The sequence below is a fragment of the Bemisia tabaci genome, chromosome 1 (genome assembly GCF_918797505.1).
Source record: "Bemisia tabaci chromosome 1, PGI_BMITA_v3".
In the NCBI taxonomy this organism is placed as follows: domain Eukaryota; kingdom Metazoa; phylum Arthropoda; class Insecta; order Hemiptera; family Aleyrodidae; genus Bemisia; species Bemisia tabaci.
The window spans coordinates 90,886,741-90,907,308 of record NC_092793.1 but is presented as its reverse complement, the minus strand read 5'-3'; the positions used below and the strand labels follow the sequence as shown (position 1 = coordinate 90,907,308).

Sequence of the window (20,568 nt, the reverse complement as noted above, 5' to 3'; positions counted from 1 at the left end):
CGGGCATCTTGGACTTTTCTTGATGACGTAGGTCGGTACGACGAGTTTTATCATCGATTTTCCTTGGAAATGGTGTAATTTACGAAAAAAAGTAATTCTCTCTAAAAAAAAAAGCTTGAAATTACACCATGCGCTGATTGAAGCAAAAAAAAATCAGACATTATGGTCCGTTTTTCATACTTTGAATTCCGGATTTCGCTGGCCAGTTTGTGCCGACCTACGTCACAGGGTAAACACACCTCAAGATGCAAACACCTCCTTTTTTTCTCTATGCCCGATTCGCCTTTCCCGACAAATCAACATAAAGAAAAGTCGTCACTGAATCTTTATTTCGATATCTTTATTTTACAAATTAATTTTGGATTAAGTTCATTTTATCATTTAACTTTTTTTAAATTTTTTGTTGGGGGGATGGTGTCAAAAAAATAAAAATGAGCTTAGTTTTGCATAAACTGTTCATGCATTTATGCAATGTACGTGCATGGTTTGCATCCAAGTCAATCTTATGACAATTTGAGATTTATGTGAAAAAATTACGATGATTTATACAAATGATTTTTTAGAGAAAATCGGAGGTCAAATTCTGATTCAGCGCATCAAAGTCATGTGATATTTATATCTGGAATGAAGGTATTTACACTCAGACGGAGAGCCGCTAATTGCGCGCAACCCCTGGAAACCCTTGTGCATTAAATTTACTTCTGTGCACGCGCAGGGCCGGATTTACCTATAGGGCACTGGGGCACATGCCCATAGCGGCAAATTTTGGCACTGGATTAATTGAAAGTTAAAGCGAGAAAAAAGAAAAAAATGGAGACAGAGACGGAGCGAAGTGAAAAGATGAGCGGCAAAATGTATGAAGGAAGGGAGTTGACGGGAGCGACAAAGCTGTCGCCCTCTAGGTCCGGCCTCGAGCGCTACGATGATCGTTCGTTGGAGTGATCCCAAGGGAAACTAAACAGCACGGCAATTTTTAACATCGAGGCAGACTTGACAATCAATTTAGACGTCGATGCTCTGGTTGACAGCTTTGTTAAACTGAAAACCCGGAGAAAAACTTTTAAACCTGATCTTCCGAAAATACATTGTAAGTAATACATTGAGCTACACTAGCTTCAACTTTGTCTCCACGTTGTATTTTTGCCTCATCCATCCATTCCATTTCATACAGGGTGAGCGAAAAGTCCCCGACCCCCCCCCCCCTCTAACTTTTGAACGAATTGAGCTAAGGAAATGAAACTTTGGGAATGTTCCTATCTCAAAGGGGACCATCTTTTGAGGGGGTCAAAATTTTGGTCCCCCCCAGGGGCCCCCCAACTTTTTTTTTTCAAATAGTAACCCCTATCTTGTGATACCTCATTCGAAAGAGCATCAAAAACTAAGAAGTTTGGCGCAAACCGCAGATCAATATCTCAATTTTTGACCGAGTTATGATAGGTCAAAGGTCAAATTTGACCTATTGTCAAAAAATCATAACTCCGGTTCAAATTATCGTAAAGAAAAAAATAAAACGGAAAAATTTACCAAATTGTGTCCGCTTTTAAGTAAAAATTGCAGAAATCACTTCGCTGTAATTTTAAGGGGGGGCTCGGACCCCCAAATACGTCAATTCAAAGGTCATTCAATTTTCCTGCGAAATAAGCCAATTTCCTCTAGATTTGCCTCCACATTATCTCAGTAAGGTCAAAATCAGTTCAACATTACGTTGGCAAGTCCCCAAATTTCGAGAAAAGTTAAAAAAACGGAATTTAAACGGTCAAATTTAATCACCTTAAATTTTGTTTTTTTAACTTTTCCCGAAATTTGGGGACTTGCCAACGCAATGTTGAACTGATTTTGACCTTACTGAGATAATGTGGAGGCAAATCTAGAGGAAATTGGCTTATTTCGCAGGAAAATTGAATGACCTTTGAATTGACGTATTTGGGGGTCCGAGCCCCCCCTTAAAATTAAATCGAAGTGATTTCTGCAATTTTTACGTAAAAGCGAACACAATTTGGTAAATTTTTCCGTTTTATTTTTTTCTTTACGATAATTTGAACCGGAGTTATGATTTTTTGAAAATAGGTCAAATTTGACCTTTGACCTATCATAACTCGGTCAAAAATTGAGATATTGATCTGCGGTTTGCGCCAAACTTCTTAGTTTTTTATGCTCTTTCGAATGAGGTATCACAAGATAGGGGTTGCTATTTGAAAAAAAAAAGTTGGGGGGCCCCTGTCCCCCCCTGAGGGGGAGATCAAAATTTTGACCCCCTCAAAAGATGGTCCCCTTTGAGATAGGAACATTCCCAAAGTTTCATTTCCTTAGCTCAATTCGTTCAAAAGTTAGAGGGGGGGGGGGGGTCGGGGACTTTTCGCTCACCCTGTATATTCGTGGCACATTTTGAAGTAGTTACGCGCACGCGCCCACGCGGCGCACGAGATGAGACTGATGGCGTGGGAAGTTGGGAGTGCGGGGAAGGAGGGATACTGTTGACAATGTAGTGGCGAAATATTGTAGACCCAGGGGCGGCAAAATGTAGCTTGCCCAGGGGCGGCAAAAAGCTAAATCCGGCCCTGTGCACGCGTTGTATGAATTTTCAAGTAAATCCCACCCGTATTCAGCGATGGAAACTGAAAATATCATCCTACTAGTGAGTAAATGTGCAGCTTAACTCAACCACTTTCTTTTCCAAGTATCAAAAGAAGTGACGATAAGTTGACAATATGTCCCTTCAGATTCAATCAGGAACTTTCATTTTCAGAGTATTATAGTGATTGAATATGTGTTCACTCTTTTTTCCACCAAAAGAAAATCTAGTCTTGCTATTCGCTGATGGTCGCATGTCAGGAAGAAAATTAACACATTATGGACTAAGTTACCCCAAAGTCCGACTTTGTCCCTAACGAGTAGCAGGAGCTGGCCGAATAATGAATGGCATATTTGCTGCTTCGCACTACCCCCGTGAACAATTTTCATGTCTCCTAACATGTGGTAAATACTTTGAAAATGAAGCTTTCTGAATTGACCATAAAAACGTAGGATAAAGTCTGAATACTGTACACTATTGGTCCTAGTTAGATAGTTAACCGTTATATTAATCCGTCTGTGCTCTTCCACTTTCCATCAAGGTACCTGCTTGGGCTTGGGAACGACTCCTCTGTGAAAAAAATTTAATTGTATGAATTTACTTTAAATTCTAAGACTGGCAGGGGGCGATGTAAAGACTGTTCAGGCGCGTTTCAAAAAATTTTTGATTAACAAAGTTTTTTGACTATCAATTATCAGTATTTCGGCAGTCTGGTGTAGTTTATCACATCACCTTCACAAATAAATAATTCTTCTCTGAAATCAGATAGGATTAGAATCAGAAACATTTCAGGAAGCATGCGTGTTTAACTTGAATTTCTGAATATTTCCATCATAAAATACACAGACAAAGCTTCACTGTGAGGAAAACCATTCTATTTTTGAATGTAACTGAACAGATGAACGGAGAAAACGTAACGCTCGTTATTAATTTTCAGAAACAATGAAGAGGAATGATTACTACGCATATAGGAGTAAGGTTGTGGCGTTCATGGAGGATATGACTTACGAATTTTGATTTCCTGTATAGATGCATCAGTCATTGTCGTGAACTTCAAAGTTTGACCCCCCCCCCCCCCCCAGGTCCCCCACCCTCTACCCCCAGGCTCACTTCCCTCTTACATTTCTTTTTTTGAGAACGCAAAGAGACAGTTGATCTGGTAAATTAAGAACTGATCACGTGCTGAAAAGGGTCTTGTGCAGTTGCATGCTTCTTTTACTGCACCCATAAAATATTCTTTCCCACCCCACCTGATGATTTACAAGGAGAATAGGGCCACAGTTTTGTATTTGAAGTAATCGGCTACTCAAAGAAATTTTGCAGTGTCTACTTTCCCCCCTCATTTTCTCGTGTGGGTTTTGTATCAAATTCCTACATAAATAAAGGTCCATTCTATGAAGAAGTGGGAAGTGTATACCTAGATTTTTACACTAGAAATATTTAGACCTGCATACATATTGTACTTGTTTTATGGCTTTTAGCGTAATCTATATGAATAAAATCGTTGGGGTTTCTTTGTGACGCTTATTTCTGGAGTTCTACCCGACCGATTTCGACGCCGCTTGATTCCGGTAAAAGCTCTAGACTTCCAGATGCTCGCAAAATTGTCAAACTTCCAAATTTTTCAGCCTCTTTCGCCTGAGACGTTCTGAAAGCTAAACCACCCCCCTCCGACCATAAGTTCCCCAGGGTTGCCGTTGAGTTCTCGGCTTGCACCCAAGGCCCAAGGTCAAACTCGGACTCAGTCGGAGGATGAAGGCCGCAACCTGTGAGCCATAAACCTGTCGAAGCGGCACGATGACATGGGTTATCTTCCGCCCTTTTGCCTATTAGCAACCCTCGATACCGAGATTCTGCCCTATTGTCTCTCGCCTACCTTAATCTGATCCTCAAAATTTAAAACAGCAAGAATTCAATTTTTTTTATTATTCCACAAATGTTATTATAGTTTACATTTTTGGATTCACGGTGAAAGGACTACGTGCAAAACTGGCCATTTGGGGCTCCAGGCGGATATCTTTGAGACTTGCCCTATTCATTCACCTAACAATGCCCCATCTTTTCCCAAAGTTTCAAGCCCCCCAAAAATTTGGGGGAGACGCGGCGGGGAGTCAAAGTTAAAAACTGGCAAAATTTTCGCGAATTTATTACTCGAAAACCAAGGAGTTTTGGAAAACGCGGTTTAAACGAGCGTATTCAGCGTGACGAGAGCTTTCAGAAAATGTAAAACATCATAGGGTTATGTTAACTTCAGCTCGAGTTATCGCCTCCGAAGCGCTGGAACACTCAAAAAAGACCCCTTATTTTTTCACGTTTGGGCCGATTAAAAAAAGCCATTTTTTTATATTGATGAAACACTGACATGTTGTTCCTGACTCTCTGTAGCACCTCTATCTAGCCTCTAACCATTTAGTTCTTCAGCTTAATGAACCTGTCGTAGGATGCGGAAAAAGACGAACAATATGAAAAACTGGGTTTTCGTTCAAGTAAAAAATTGAGATCTTCGTGTATTCTTTGTTTGAAAGAAATTGTCTAGACTCAAAAACTGGGGAAAAGCACATATGTTAACTTAAAAATGTGATTTCAGGATTTTGATCTTAAGAATCTCTAAGCATGCAATTTTAGACGATTTTTCGTCCAAACCGGACCTCGATATCTTTCTTCGTTCGAGAGATATCGAAGTTCACGGGTTTTGACTTACACCACCCCCCCTAACGCACCCCCCCCTCCACAAAATTTTTTTTTGAGGGTCTGAAAATTTGGGTAAAGAAGTGCTCAAGTATGAGTGCTCAATAGACAAAGTTTGAAGGAATTCCAGAGGGGGTGAAAAAAAAGCCGTTTTTGCATCAAGTCCTTTCAAAAATTTAAATTGACGAATAATTTTCAATCGGGTGAGGAAACAAACCTCCCCTCGTGTTTTATGGAAATATCATTCTCTGACGTTTAAAATGATACTATAACCATATTTGTGTGATGATAATTAGATCCATGAGCGCAATGTTAAGCGCACCTCCATGGCAAGCACTTTCCGTTGCTACGCGTTTTGACCCGATTCATCGCCGCGCCGCGCGTTTGCAACAATAGACAGATAACATTAAGGAAACGCAGGGAAAAAATGTTTCCAAAACTTCTTAAACACGCTCAATATATGTACAAATTTTGATTGAGTTTACAAAAATAATATGCGAATTGGCCAGTCCTAAGCCTGGTAAAGCGTGAGGGAAAAATTAGTGGATTCGACAATTCTTCTGTCATTTCTTCTTTCAATTATCTTAATTTTTTCCCCCCGCAGTGAGGTGTTTCGTAGCGGTGAAGGGTTCGCGGTGAAGTGTCGCGCGGTGAAATGTCCGCAGTGAAGTGTCGTAGGACCCTTCATCTACAATTTTCATTAAATTGTCGTGTTTTCATGTCGGTATCACACGTTCAAATTTCTCATTCCATAAACCTGGAAGAAGAGTTGAATGAAAAGTGAATTGGGCTTAAAGCTAATCCCAGAGGGTTTTTTCAAAAATTGGTCGATGGATATGACAAACTGCTTCAAAAGATTCATTCATTAGGATTTATTTAGGTTTTCATTATTAATTAATTAGTTCCTAAAGACTTTGTTCAAACAAAAATTCGTGACTTACACTTGGTATAGGTCTGGAAAGTGACTCCAAGCCGATCAACCGAGTTTTCCAATACAACGCATCGCTATGATGAGCCTCCTTTAAAAAGTTCATAATATTACGTGCAAGTACCAAATTTTTAAATTCTATGCTCTGAATATTCATCCCTATTGTTGAACTGTTCGCTCAGCATATAAGGTAGGAAGGGGCACGATTTTAATGTACGGTACTTTTGCCGTGAATGCAATCTGACATTATGTTGAAAGAGGAACCTGAATTGCAAAAGCCAATTGCTGCAAAAATTTGATTTTCTCCCTGATTGGCTAATCAAAAATTAAGAGAGAAACACCAAACCAAAGTGGAGAATCTGAGAAGCGACAAATTTTCAGCACTATTTGCTCCTGAGGCAACGATCTAGAAACTGTAGATTGGTGGTGGCCTACGAGAAAACTTAACACTCATGGAGCGGTCGTTCGATAGGCGGGCGGGGAGTGGAAATGAAATGTCCGATTGCTATCCTCGTCATAACCTCAAAAACACGGGATCTCACAGGAGTTAATATGATAAACGATTTAGCATTGAAATTTTAATCGTAAACTCACTTGAAGAATAGCTGGGTTTCATATCAGGACATAGATTTTCAAACAGTTGGTTGCGAATTTGATGTAAGTCAGTATTTAGCAACAGTCCCATAAGAAGTCATAAAAACAGACTATCCTCGTCCTAACCTCATGGTTGCTCCTAGTAAGTCACATTATTCACCGTTGGCGTAGCATAGGATCCCCCTATCTTTAGTGTCTAGATCGTTGTCCTGAGGAGGAACTTTGCTGCCACCTACTAGCACAATATAAGGAGGGCCCATGGCAAAGATAGTTGGTCCAATACCATCTTCCAATTTACCATCCTCCTACCAAGGTATAAGATATTGGTTGGTCTCTAGGGTTAATTGAAGGGAGGTCAGCACAATCGCCCATTTCTGCGCCAAGTTGATGACGCACAGGTGAGAACTCGAGTTCTCACCTGTACCGAGTTTGGTGCGAAGTTTGAATGGACGTGTCCGAAGCGAGTTGCACGCAAGCAAACTGATGCTAATATTAACAATTTTTTATGCACACATAATTTATTGTACCAGTATATGAAAATACATATTAATTGAACACATTTGAAACATTTTTTGGAATGCGTTTTAGTATTATCACGATATTTTAAAATGCTTTACTTATTTAGTCAAGCATAATGTACTTTCCAGCATATCTAAAGGAAAACTAAGTATGTCTAGAAATCTATGGTGGTCATATGGTTTTTGTCAAGATACAGATTTAATACTTATAACTTTTCAGGAATTGACGAGAGCTTGATACTGAAATGTCTGCCTTTGTTTCTAAAGCGGGTGCTCCAGAGAACCCGTCTAATCTTTTTTTCGAGAACGGCCGAGAATTAAGCTTCGAGACGAACATTTCCAGTTGTGCATAGACCCCAAAAAATTCAATGAAAATTACCCAAATTATCCTTGGACCCCATTTCCCCATATGGAGCCGTGTATTTTTGCAGGAAAGAAGGGGCAAAAAAAGGTGGGCCAAATAGGCCATATGCCGTCTTAATTTTACGCAACTTTTCTCGTGGAATCCAAATCTGAAGTAAGACATACCTTTGCTATTTGAAATTTTCAACTTACGGCCCTCCCAAGGCCCAACATTTTCAGGGGGTCGTGAACATCATAATTTTGGGTCAACGGGAGTCATGTGCCACATCAACAAAAAGGTATTGATTTCTTCTCTTAGGAGACTAATAGATTTTGGAAATTGGATAATTTTGATGCCTACAGTGTCCGATTGAAGAAGATGTCGCAAAATGTAGTTTCGGGGAAAAAAATCATAAAACAAACAGTTCTTGTTTCTGGCCATAAACTTTGGATCCGAAGTCAATACATACCCTTCCTATTAGAAATATGCGAAAACCAGGGGGTTCCCCCTTTACCCCCCCCCTCCCCGAGTTTCGGGAGACTAAAAATAGTTTTATTGCTTTCGTTCGGGTCGATTTTCCCCTGGAAAATGTCCCGAAGCTCAATTCTCGGCCGTTTCCGAGAAAAAGATAGTAGACGGGTGCTCTGAAACACCATAAGCAGCATATCAAAACAAGCGGTTTGAATTGCGCGCCAAATCGAGTTCCCACTAGTGCGTCTTCAATATGGCTGGATGTACCAACCTCCTTTCAATCAACCTTGGTTGGTCTCTGTCCAGGTGGATAACCAATGGTGGTTGCATCTCGATTTGAGCGGCATTTTACTGAGTAGTGACATGCTGTGGGTACGTACGTTACCATTTTATTAAAATGTATTCAATGCACTGGGATGTCAAGAGCGTATGTGATGCCACTCCCAATGTGTATTAGGCTTGGGTCTCATTAAAATTGAATTTCCTCTCGACTTTATTGATCCACTTGCAAAATCTTGGACTTGAAGAGCTGAGGGTAATCTTCATAAACGTCTTCACCGATATTATTTAGCTCTTTCAGTTTGGAAGGTACAAAATTGCGGACTTTGCATTTCCGATGATCCTTGTATTTGTCATTGAGAGTCATTTCCATTTAAAAATGATGAGTTACAGCCGTCCATAAGCAAAAATGAGAGGAAACTCTAGAGGCTATGCATACATAGCTGATGGCAGCTTTGCAAGAATATTTTAAAAGCGCAAGAAACTTTAACAGAAAAAGAAAGAAGGAAAAATCGGAACCAACCGTCTCACATTTGAATGTGTTCACATTGACGTGTTCATGCTTTAAGGAAGTATGTTGCATGACAACCTTATGCACATACTTGGTTCCTTTTAGCATAAATACGTCCACCTCTCACTCTGCTTCTAATAAGCAGAACTAGACAGCGCAATCTTTAGATGAATAGTTTTTCCACACTTACTTAAGCTAAAGATAAGAAAAATATCACAGTTAGAATCTAAATAACACCTCTTATGGCAGAGATAAAATGCAAAGAGTTGGAAACTGAATTAGTGGTTGGAGCTTGTGCTGTGTTGTTTTGTATTTGTGTTATTGAAGCAGGATCTTTTTGAATGCCTCCAAACATTATTAACTCACCGTTCCCCAATGTTAAGGAGTACAGTATGGTATTTGCAGGACTGCAGCTAGCAACTGTTTTGATAGGTAACCATGTAACATATTTATGTGTTACAATTTTTGAAATATCTAGGACAAACATGGCCATTTTTGAGGGTCCTGATTCACTGATTTTGACAGGTTTAGATGCATCATTTTTTATTTTCAATATTCTCTCTTCCATTCTTTTGATGGCCTCTAGCTGTTTTTCTCGGTGGCGACTAGTAGCGTGACATGGAGTAGCATCGCGAAAAGCTGCCATTGCATTTGATGACTGATTGCTTACATCAGGTATTCTTCGAGTTCTCTCCCTCAAAACTGGCGAGTCACCTAAATTTTGCTGGCAACTATCAGGTCTGCTGATGGTGCCATTCAAAGATCTACTTGAGGATGCTTGTGAGCTGGTGGTTGAAGCCCCTAGGCTATCACTGTTGCGGGATAAACTGCCACGTCGTCCATTCACATTAATATCCCTGTCAATTGGTTTGGAAGTCACAACACTCTCAGAAGCTCTGAAACAAAGGAAAGTCAAAGACTCTTATGCCATTTCTTTTTATTTTATTTATTTATTTATTTATTTTTGAATAAACAACTACCTACAGGAGATGGCAGCTCTCTTTTTATTTAAAAATAAAAAAGAGACTAAGTAAAAAAACCTTCATAAACGGAGGCGGGGTAAGGGATATCAAGCCCTTCATTTCTCAAAGCATTTACCCTCCAACATTGATCATACACACGCAAAATCATAGCATGTCTTGCGTACTTTTTTGTTCAGGTAATAAGCATTAAAAGTGATCTTCCTCGATTTTCGTCGCGTAGCATGACAAAAGCAAGTGGGAGACAGAGGAGGGTGGAAAAGACTCCCGTACTCCCGTACTCCTGAACGCTACCCTACGGAAGCAGACCCCACCGCCAGCTGACAAAGTAAAAGTGTCCTTAAGAAGATCATGGTATCATTATACCCGTCAGAGAGAGGACTCTACATCTTGGACGGAGTTCCGTTTATCTGCATAGTGGATGGAAATGGTAATTTAAAACAGCTGTTGCCAGATGGTACAATAGATAATAATTTAATTATTGCTATGAGTTGGTCACATCGCATGAAATTGTTGTCAAATGACCTAGGTAACCTAGCTGGAAGCCATTGTCAAAATCATCCGAAATCGGAACAAGTACTTACGCCAGAGTGAGTCTCTAAACAGTGGCAGAGTAGAGGGTCTGCTGATTCGAGAATTTCGTATTTTGAATATTTTGCATGAAGTATGGATTCCAGAATTCCAGACATGGAATATTTTTCGATAATGTGGGATCGGACTGGAATTTATTGCGGAGAAGCATGTTGCCTGAAGAGTCCCCCACCCTCCCCCCTAGGGGGTTTCTTATTATTTAAATTTTCAAATTCTTAGGTGGCCCTGAAACGTCGATCATGATGTTCTGTCTTCTTCGTGGACCAGAGAAGATAAATACTAGAGTACCTGTATAGTGGGAATATGGACAGATCACTACATGGAGGTCTTAGGGCCCAAAAGTGCAGCCATCCTTCTAACCAACTTCTAATACACAAAATTTCACTGCTCGTCTGTAAGAGTTCGCATATTCCAATTATAACCAAGATGGCCAAGAATTAACAGAAATGAGCGTTCTTCCGCTAAAATGAGTAAATATATACAAAAACTGAGTCAAATACGTGGTTTATAAACGACGGTTCGTAACAATAATATTAGTAAATCGCTCTGGATAATTGAAATTCATAGGTTGGGTGAATTTCTGGGCCCTAACTTTATTCGCGGACGCATCGGTGAAGGCCTGATGGATTTTCGGAGTTTCACATCCGTCCATACTCTCACTAGAGTACCTTTATTGAGAGAGTATGGCTACTGGTGTTACCACCTCTGATTGGCTCAGCCATCTTAGGCTGAATGGAGCCCTTAGGACCGAAAAATGGCGGACGCCTTAAATGAATGTAATGCAAAATGACTCAAAATGTAGTTTTCTTTGCTTATCGTAACGAGAAATTTACTTAAATGCACTATTGCGACTTCTTTACATATTTTTAAGGCTAATCGTGTGCAATTTTTGAGAAAAATGATCTTATATGTAGTAAGGTTGGCAGCAAGTGCGGTTGGTGATAACCGTCAAAAGTTGGCAATGACCCCCCTCCCATCCACAAAAACCAAAACAAAGCACCGCCATTTTTGGGTCCTAAGCCTCTCCATGGGGCCCAGTGGCCATACTCTCTCAATATAGGTACTCTAAACTCTCACTATACAGGTACTCTAATAAATACTACTTAAACAGTTAAACGAAATCCTCGCTGTTGATCTAACTGTTGCGACTCGTGTCTAGACCCAACCGCTTGACGAGGGCTTAGTTTTTCTTGCGACGCAGAGCTTTCTCCACGAGAACCGTATCCTTGTAAGTAGTTGGTAAGTTGGGGTTCTTCGCGGTAGAATTTCGGTATGATAGTCTTATCATGCAAGTCTTTCAGGTCGTAGGTGATCGGAACGGTCGTATTGACGTTGACAATCTTGTTAAGTTCCGTGCTCAAGTTCGGAGTGCATCTTTTCTTCAACATGATCTAGAGACGCGAAATCCGGACGTGCGTAGTGTTCGTCCGAGCAGCGGCTTCGTTCGTATTTTTCTCAAAGGCGGTATACGAAACCGTTGTAGGATTATCTGTGCGCCTTGTCGGTGACGTCGATAGGTTGTACTCCTACGGTGCGATGAACGTTCCCATTGTACTCGCGCATGACTTTGGAGACTATAACCACTTGAGCGGTCCTTACACTCAGAGCTCTTTCGACCTCTTCGTTTTGAGAGTTCTGTTGAATCGCTCGAAGATGGAGTCTTTGGTGATCGTTTACGAGCTGTACTTGTTGATCTTGTGTCGCTTTATCAACGCTCGACATTTGAAGTTGTAGAATTCCAATCCCATGTCAACTAGTATATGTTTCGGTGAATTTCTGACGGCTTTGAGCACGCGTTGCACAGCAGCAGTGACAGCCGTGGCCGATTTCGATTTGAACCGTTCGGCCCACACCTTTTTTAAGCACGCGTCGATGACGGTGAGGAGATATCTGAGTCCCCTGTTGACTGAGACTTACGGCTGCATCTTGGCGAGGTCGGCTTGCATCAAATCGTACAATCTGAGAATCCGTACTTTTAATTACGCATAGTTTCACCACGCAGGTTTAAGAAACTCTTCAACGATCCCACGTTTCTCGGTCGACGTTATATCATCATCGTCTACTCTCTCAATTTAAGTTCTGTTTCGATGCTACTTTCTTGGTGAGATGACTGCGATTTTTGAAGTTGGTGAACAAGCTCCAAGTAGCGTCGAATCGATTTCAAGGATTCCGACTATTGTCTGTTCACTGCATTTTCATCGCTTTCGGGATCTCCCACTTGACGCATCCGTTTGTTTGATACCAGAAAATACCCGTCCGAATCCAATAAGAAACAGTCATCTTTGGAATCTAGTTTTGAACGGTAACCGTAACTGAGTCTCGATATGCCGAACCCGTCGAAGCACTTCTCCGACACTCTGGATTTCACGATCGTGATCGGTGTGACCGGTTTGCTTCGAAAGTACAAAGAACAAAAAGAACAAGACATTGGACGAGTTCGTCCGTATCGTCTAAATGGATGAGTTTCCGTTTCGCGCGATGAACGTTCACACCGAAGCCTTTCTTCATTCTTCGATTATCCACCGTAGCTCCGCGGTAACTTTCCGGTGGATTTCGGAGTTGATGCGGCAAACAGAGGTTTAATGATATCGTGATGAGGTTTTGGTTTTATGACATTTTGTCGAGTGACATGATGAATTTGGTAGCAACTTGTTTTTGTTTACTCTCGAGCTATACAGGGTGCCCAAAAGTCCGCCGCCCCCCCCCCCCCCCCCCGCTAACTTATGAACGGTTGTAGATTGAAAAACGGAACTTGGGAATGTTTCTATCTCATGGGGGACTATCTTTTAAGGGGGTTAAAATTTTTGCCCCTCCCTCAGTGGGGGCGGGGGCCCTCCAATTTTTTTACAAACGGTAACCCCTATCTTGTCATACATCATTGGAAAGATCGATAAAAACTAAGAATTTTGGCGCAACCGCAGATCAATATCTTAATTTCTGACCGAGTTATGACAGGTCAAGGGTCAAATTTGACCTATTTTCAAAAAATCATAACTCCGCCTCAAATTATCATAGAGAAAAGACAGAAAAGGGGAAAATTTACAAAATTATAAGCTCTTTTAAGTAAAAATCACAGAAATAATTTCAAACTAATTTAAAGGGGGGGAGGGGTTCGAACCCCCAAAAACGTCAGTTCAAAGGTCAATGAGCCAATTTTACCTAACTTTGCCTCAAAATTACCGCGGTAAGTTCAAAATTAATCCAACATAGCGTTTTCAAGTCCCCTAATCTCCGGCAAAGTTAAAAAAAAACGGAATTTAAACTTGTCAAAATTAATCACCTTAGATTTCGTTGTTTTTTTTAACTTTGCCGGAGATTTGGGGACTTGAAAACGCAATGTTGGACTAATTTTCAACGAACCTCGGTAATGATGAGGCAAAGTTGGGTAAAATTGACTCATTTCGCGGGAAAATCGTACGACCTTTGAATTGACGTTTCTGGCGGTCCGAACCCCCCCCCCCCTTTAAATTAGTTTGAAGTTATTTCTGTGATTGTTACTTAAAAAGGCTCATAATTTTGTTGAAAAACATTCGTGAACATTATTATGTACCTGAAGATGGAGTATTGAGTCCGAAATGGCCATTCTATAAATGAGAAAATTCTACATATAGCTCGGGACCAAACAAAAACAAGTGAGTTGCTACCAAATTCATAAAGATATCGTGATATTTACAACTGTTATTTGACCTCTGCACACCCTGTGGATGATCATTTCGTCGGTGTGAGTTGGTGAGCAGAGCGACTTGTCGGAATTTCTCTGAATAATCTTCGGTTTAGTTGCCCGTATGTTTCTGAAGGTGATTCTATGTAGTCTAGGGACGTGATCCGCCACCACGCTGCGCTGTTTCACGGTTTACGTCTTTGAGGACCAATAATTATCGTAATGTACGACATAATGTAAGAAACTGATCCATAACGCGTAACAACATTAATACTGGGTAGAAAGACATCAAATTCGTAGAATCATTGTAGATTTATACGTGAAACTACGCTAATGAACGTCTTCCATTGACTCAATGTGTAAGAGGCAATATAGCACTGTCTCTCTCTTAAACATTGAGTTAATGGGCGACGTCCGTTATCACAGTTACAGGTATAAATGTACAGTGAAACTTAACAAATCTGATTTCATTCTACTTTACATTAATGACACTACACGTTATGGATCAGTTTCTTGTATCAACTTAACGATAATTATTACTTCTCAAAGATCCAAACCGCATATCAGAGCAACGTAGTGGCAAATCTTGTCCTTAGATCACATAGAGTCACCTTAAGGCGGAGCTCCAAGAGCCCGGGTGTCAGTTCGAACACCTCTTCGTCGTCGTCGTTAGCCCCCCCCCCCCCCCCCAATTTTGGCGCACCCCAACATCACTTAACGGGCATAAGGTGACCATAGATGGTCATCCATGCAACTTTTGAATGAAATTGAACACATAGATTTTGAGATATGGCTGTGCACAGAAAAAGGGTAGGTACGCCTGACGGACGATCATACATTTTTTCAAGTATGGTTCTTTTTACTCTGTTCACCTTCAAACGCCTAGAAATGATGAAAATTCAATTTCAATTTTTTTTTTTCTTTGGAGGATGATATTACTTTCTCTACCCGCAAGGGAAGCAAGAAAATAAAAAGAATTGCACACAGCATATTCTTTGTCTCGAGTCATCGTTGAAAATGAGGACCGAATTCGACTCACATCGTTCAAAGGAGCGCTCTTGGCTGTATCCGAGTGCACTTTGTATCCAAGACCGTCGATTCCGTCGAATATCATACGAAATTCCACATACTTGAGTTGGGACAATGACTTGAAGTGCAAATACATACTGCGAAACTTCAATCCATGTAATGTTACAGGAGGCAAGTCATCACGTTTGTCTTACCACAAATAGAGGAGAATAGTGTGTTGTGTACCACACACGAGGCATCAGATGCTGTCAGGTAGCAAGTCACTAGCTACGTATATGCGAGGCGAGGCTCGAAACCGAGGTTTCACCAAACCCGAGTTTGTAAAGCAAGTTTCCTCCGTCGGGTTTATGCGGGCGCTGAAACCCGACTTTCGCGGGAAATCAAACTTTCCGATTGTGGCGCTGTTTATGCGCTTATTTTCGATTGAACTTGAATTTAAAGTTTGCCTCATTTTCACAAGCTATACTTCATTTTTTCACTATGAATTGATTCAACATAATATTATTACTCTTTTATCCCGTGTATGTTCAACAATTTTTCCACAATATACAGGGTGTCTCACGAAAAAGGAGCCACCTGGAATATCTGGTGAACGGGTTGGAATCTCGAAAAACGGTAAAAGACCTGTCCGTTTATATCGTGGGGGACACCTTTTGACGTATTTTAAATTTTCCCATACTGCGGGAGGGGCGCGGGGCGGGGGTGCCCCTCCCATAAATCGAACTTTTCAAATGGCACCCCCATATTTTTATTTCAGAAATCGATTCTACGCAAAAAAACAAGCCACACTGTCCTAACTGGATGTAAATCGGACAATTTTTCAGCCATTGGCAGAGGTTGAAACATTTTTCTAATGCTCTTTTCAAAAAATCCCCACGCCGAATGGGATTGCCGTATCAAACCAAACTCTCCGCCAAAAAAACTCTTAAGCAGTGCCCTTTCGCTAAAAAAAAGAAAAAAAAATCTGCTGTACTCGAACACTGGAGCACGCGGAGCCCTTTTCTTCGACATTAAGATGCGTTTTACCGAACATTTCCAAGGGGCGCTCATCGGGAGGGAGTAGTAAGTCTCGGACACGAATCAGCATTCTTTTTTCTGAAGCACAAGAAACCAAATCCATAGGGAAACAAATAAATAGAAAAATAAATGGATTACCTTTTTTTTAGATGCGTGTCAATGATTTGAGCCGGACCTTGATGTTTTTAAGAACGTTATTTTTCCGCGGTGCGTGACAGTTTTCTGGAGTTGGTTTTGAATGACCGTTGAAGAATAAACGGAAAGTCTAGACTTCCCCTTTTTGAAAATAAATGTTCTGATGAATAACAACTGATTTTAAAAATTCATGAAAACATCAGTTGCGGCTCAAATCATTGCCACGCACCTAAAAAAAGGTAATCCATTTATTTTTCTATTTAGTTGTTTCTCCATGGATTTGGTTTCTTATGCTTCAGAAAAAAGAATGCTGATTCGTGTCCAAAACTTACTACTCCCTTCCGATGAGCGCCCCTTGGAAATGTTCGGTAAAACGCATCTTAATGTCGAAGAAAAGGGCTCCGCGTGCTCCAGTGTTCGAGTACAGCAGATTTGTTCTTTTTTTATCGAAAAGGCACTGCTTAAGAGTTTTTTTGGCGGAGAGTTTGGTTTGATACGGCAATCTTATTCGGCGTGGGGATATTTTGAAAAGAGCATTAGAAAAATGTTTCAACCTCTACCAATGGCTGAAAAATTGTCCGATTTACATCCAGTTGGGACAGGGTGGCTTGTTTTTTTGCGTAGAATCCATTTCTGAAATAAAAATATGGGGGTGCTATTTGAAAAGTTCAATTAACGGGAGGGGAACCTCCCGCCCCACGCCCCTTCCGCAGTTTGGGAAAATTTAAAATACGTCAAAAGGTGTCCCCCACGATATAAACGAACACGTCTTTTACCGTTTTTCGAAATTCCAACCCGTTCGCCAGATATTCCAGGTAGCTCCTTTTTCGTGACACCCTGTATAAGCGGAGGCTTCATCTTCACTAGAAAAGCCTTTACTGACTTTCTGAGGAACAGTTGGAATAATGACAGTGGATGTTTTATCATTTTACGTTCATCTTTAAAAATTGAATGAATGCCTAATCTCAACAACACCCTCCAAATCATGCTCGAGCATATGTTCTGAGTTCAGAAAAGTTGCCATAGGTAATTTTAGTGATGTTAAAAATAATTATGGCAGGCGCAGAAATTCCTTATTTGTTGATTGAGATTCTACTGATCTTACAATAGGTAGGCATTGAAAGTGTAGGAGTGCTAATCGAGTAAAGCACCGCACCTTTACTCCATGGTGTCATAAAGATTGTACGTCTGCCATTATTGTAGTGAAACAAATAAAGAATCGGGAATACTTATGAAAATCGCTCCTTCAAATATGATCAAAATAAGAGGATATTAGGTCAACAATGTATTGGTGAATCAGAAGCATCTAAATCCTCTTGAGGCAAGGGAAAAAGACAATCTTAACAAACTGATGACGCTTCACAAATTTTGAATTTCCACATTCCCAGAGACAAGCGCTGAAGTCCTGTTTCTCACCCCTCTTTCCGACTGATTTCATAGTCCATGAGCAAAATAGAAAGAAAATAGGCAAGCTACCTACTACTGTTTGCCGAATGTGTTTCTTTTCTTAAACTTGAGTTTCAAAGGTGACTCATGTAAAGAGCAACCGACACACAAGATTTCAGAACCTGCCATTACATTTCAGTAAGCAAAGACACAAACCCAACCTTACCATTGATATTCTTTCGCTTGGACTGTATATTATTCTTCCATTGAATGAACTCAATTCAAAAATGCTTCTGAATTTAATTATTCCGGTAGATTGGAAGAGGGAGCTTTTAGTCTATCTGTGAAGCGCATTTACTAACATTCACTGCTGTCACAAGATATTTTTGCACAGGCAGAGCCACTTTCCACAGTTGATGCATCTCTAACGCCAAGGCTCAATTATGATAAATGGTTCAACGACCAAAAATTGTTACACGCCTCAATAAAAACCGTATTCTTATCTCAAATTGCAAATCTTGGATCACAGAGCACTCACCAAAAAATCTCCTTCCTTCTGCCTCAGTATGAGGAGAGTGACGATACTTTGGAGAAAGAACTTTGAACTAGTTTCAATAAATGATGGCCTCAGAATTTGAGTCATCATTTACGAGAGATTGGATCGAAGAAATAAATCAGCAGGTTACGGTTGTGGCTGGTCTCACACTTTCAGTAGGATAACCAGGAAATAGATGCAGGCATAACACACAAATTCAAGAGCTAGACAGCTCCGATTGGATCAGATTTTAGATTTAATCGGTAGATTGAAATGAAAAACTTCGGTGCACTACTTAAAGGGAAGCAGGGTGCCTTATCTTGAAATCCTGGGCAAATCGTGTGGATACAGTAAAAAAGTTCTCCGCAAATGATGAACTAGTAAGGCTATTACCTACTAGGACCGTTCATTCCGTGTTTTTAGTCATAAAATGTTGATTAGAGTTGCAAGAATAATCTAAAAAAGCAGCGATGAGCCAGGATTCGATCTGACACAAAACACCTTCACTAGAAAATAACGTCCTACATTTAGCTAATTAAGGATAAATAAGCCTCATATGACTTAAGGAATTACGTAAAAGTGCTTAAGCAATATTTAGTAAAATTATGATTATAAAAAATTACAGCAAAATCGGGGGAAAAGCACCAGTTGTTTACGAACGTTATGATAACAAATCCGCCATGTTGCCTATCGCCCACCAGGAAATCGCATTTGAAGTCGAATTTCAACCTCCGGGTCGTTTATGCGGAATGCGAAAACCCAGTCTTTAGTGTAAAAAAGGTTTCAAACACAAATTTCGGAAACCTGAATTTCGTTAGTTCCGCATCGTTTATGTCGTGATTTGAACCTTGGTTTCAAACTCAGGTTTCGATAGAAGTTAGGTTTAGAGGCTCGCATAAACATAGCTATTAAGCTGTTGCCGCCGTTGTCGTCGATTTTCACTTACCCTTTTCTCTTTGTTGAGAGCGACTTTATTGGCTTGATCAGTCGAATCGTGAGAAATTTTAGAGTATCACAATCAAATTTTTTCACTTCCTAGACATAGGATAACGTTCGTCAGAGCGACAACGTGCAGCAGTAAGAAGAAGAAAAGCGAAACGAGGTCGTGGACTGTTGAACGCGCTGACAGATTCACTACCGATCAAACTACACTTGGCGACGACCACAGGTATTGCGAACCGGACACTCGTCGCCCAGAACGGTTGAAACGCGGCGATCCGGGAATAAACCAGCTCGACGAAGCTTGCAAGTCTCACGACGTTGCTTAGAGCAAGATTCAAGACATCGCCAAGAGGAGCAGAACCGATCTCGAGCTCTCGGTCAGAGTTTGGGAACGCGACAAAGCGTCTGATTGAGTGAGAGAGCGGCAAGATACGCCGTTACGAACTCAATGAAACTCAAAGCCAAACTCGGGAGTGTACGCAAGTCGGCGGCAGCTGCAGTGATGCCGAAATCGAAAAAAAAAGCATGTGTCGAAAAAAGCCGCGAAACGATCGATCGAGCGGATCTTGGCTTTCCTGAGGATAGGAACCGGAGTAAAGAATCTCCTGACGAGTAAACCGCGAACTATTACACCGGACGCGAAAATGATCAAGACCGTCATCGACGGATCGATGAAGAAGAATATCCATCTCGGTGATGTATTATACTTGGAACCGTAACGTACAGGTTACGTACTCTACTTGAGACTGTACAGGAAGAATTTAAACTGATCAGCGAGCTACCATGCTGAGCGATGACCCCCGTTGAGTTAGAATCGCTGTCACTGAGCGATTACGGATCCTGCATTCTCACGGCGCGGTGTGTTCATGTTCAATGAACTTGAGTTAAAAAAAATCCCAAACGTCTCGGATGCGGTATCATACCAACTCCTAACAAGACTTAATTCTTTTTGCACCATCTCGCAACAGCTATTTCAAATTCTCACTTTCACCATACATAACACACAACTCCCGCTGCTGCAATCTACAACAATGTGATTATCAAACTCACGGAGATAACTGATGGGCCGTAAATTAGTCAAAATTTGACTTAACTACAACTACGACGAATTATGAACCAAAAGAAAGCTCCTTTAATAACTTTTAATTTAAAATAAGTTTAGCTCGATTTCTTGAACTATTCAAAGGTTATAAGTAAAACACCCTTATTCATATGATCTCCCGCCTCCCTCTCTTCCGGGGGGGGGGGGGGGTGTACAGAATTCGACCCTTTATGGGCGTCCTAGATCATGCCCTTCACTACCCCAAAAGATAATGAGATTTCATTCTGGGTCCACTTCCCACGATAGAGGTAACAACCTCTTTACTCGGCATGCTTTAGAGCTCCAG

General features: G+C 40.8%; 1 protein-coding gene across 1 annotated transcript in view; it reads right to left on the bottom strand.

The window, feature by feature from the left end:
* Positions 1 to 6,117: 6,117 nt before the first annotated feature.
* Positions 6,118 to 20,568, bottom strand: part of Fbxo42 (F-box protein 42) — a 31,017-nt gene continuing 16,566 nt past the window's right edge. Inside the window, exon 7 of the mRNA XM_019056395.2 lies at positions 6,118 to 9,800. Coding sequence (XP_018911940.1) covers positions 9,131 to 9,800 — 670 coding nt within the window. The 3' untranslated portion in view covers positions 6,118 to 9,130. The remainder of the gene's footprint in view (positions 9,801 to 20,568) is intronic.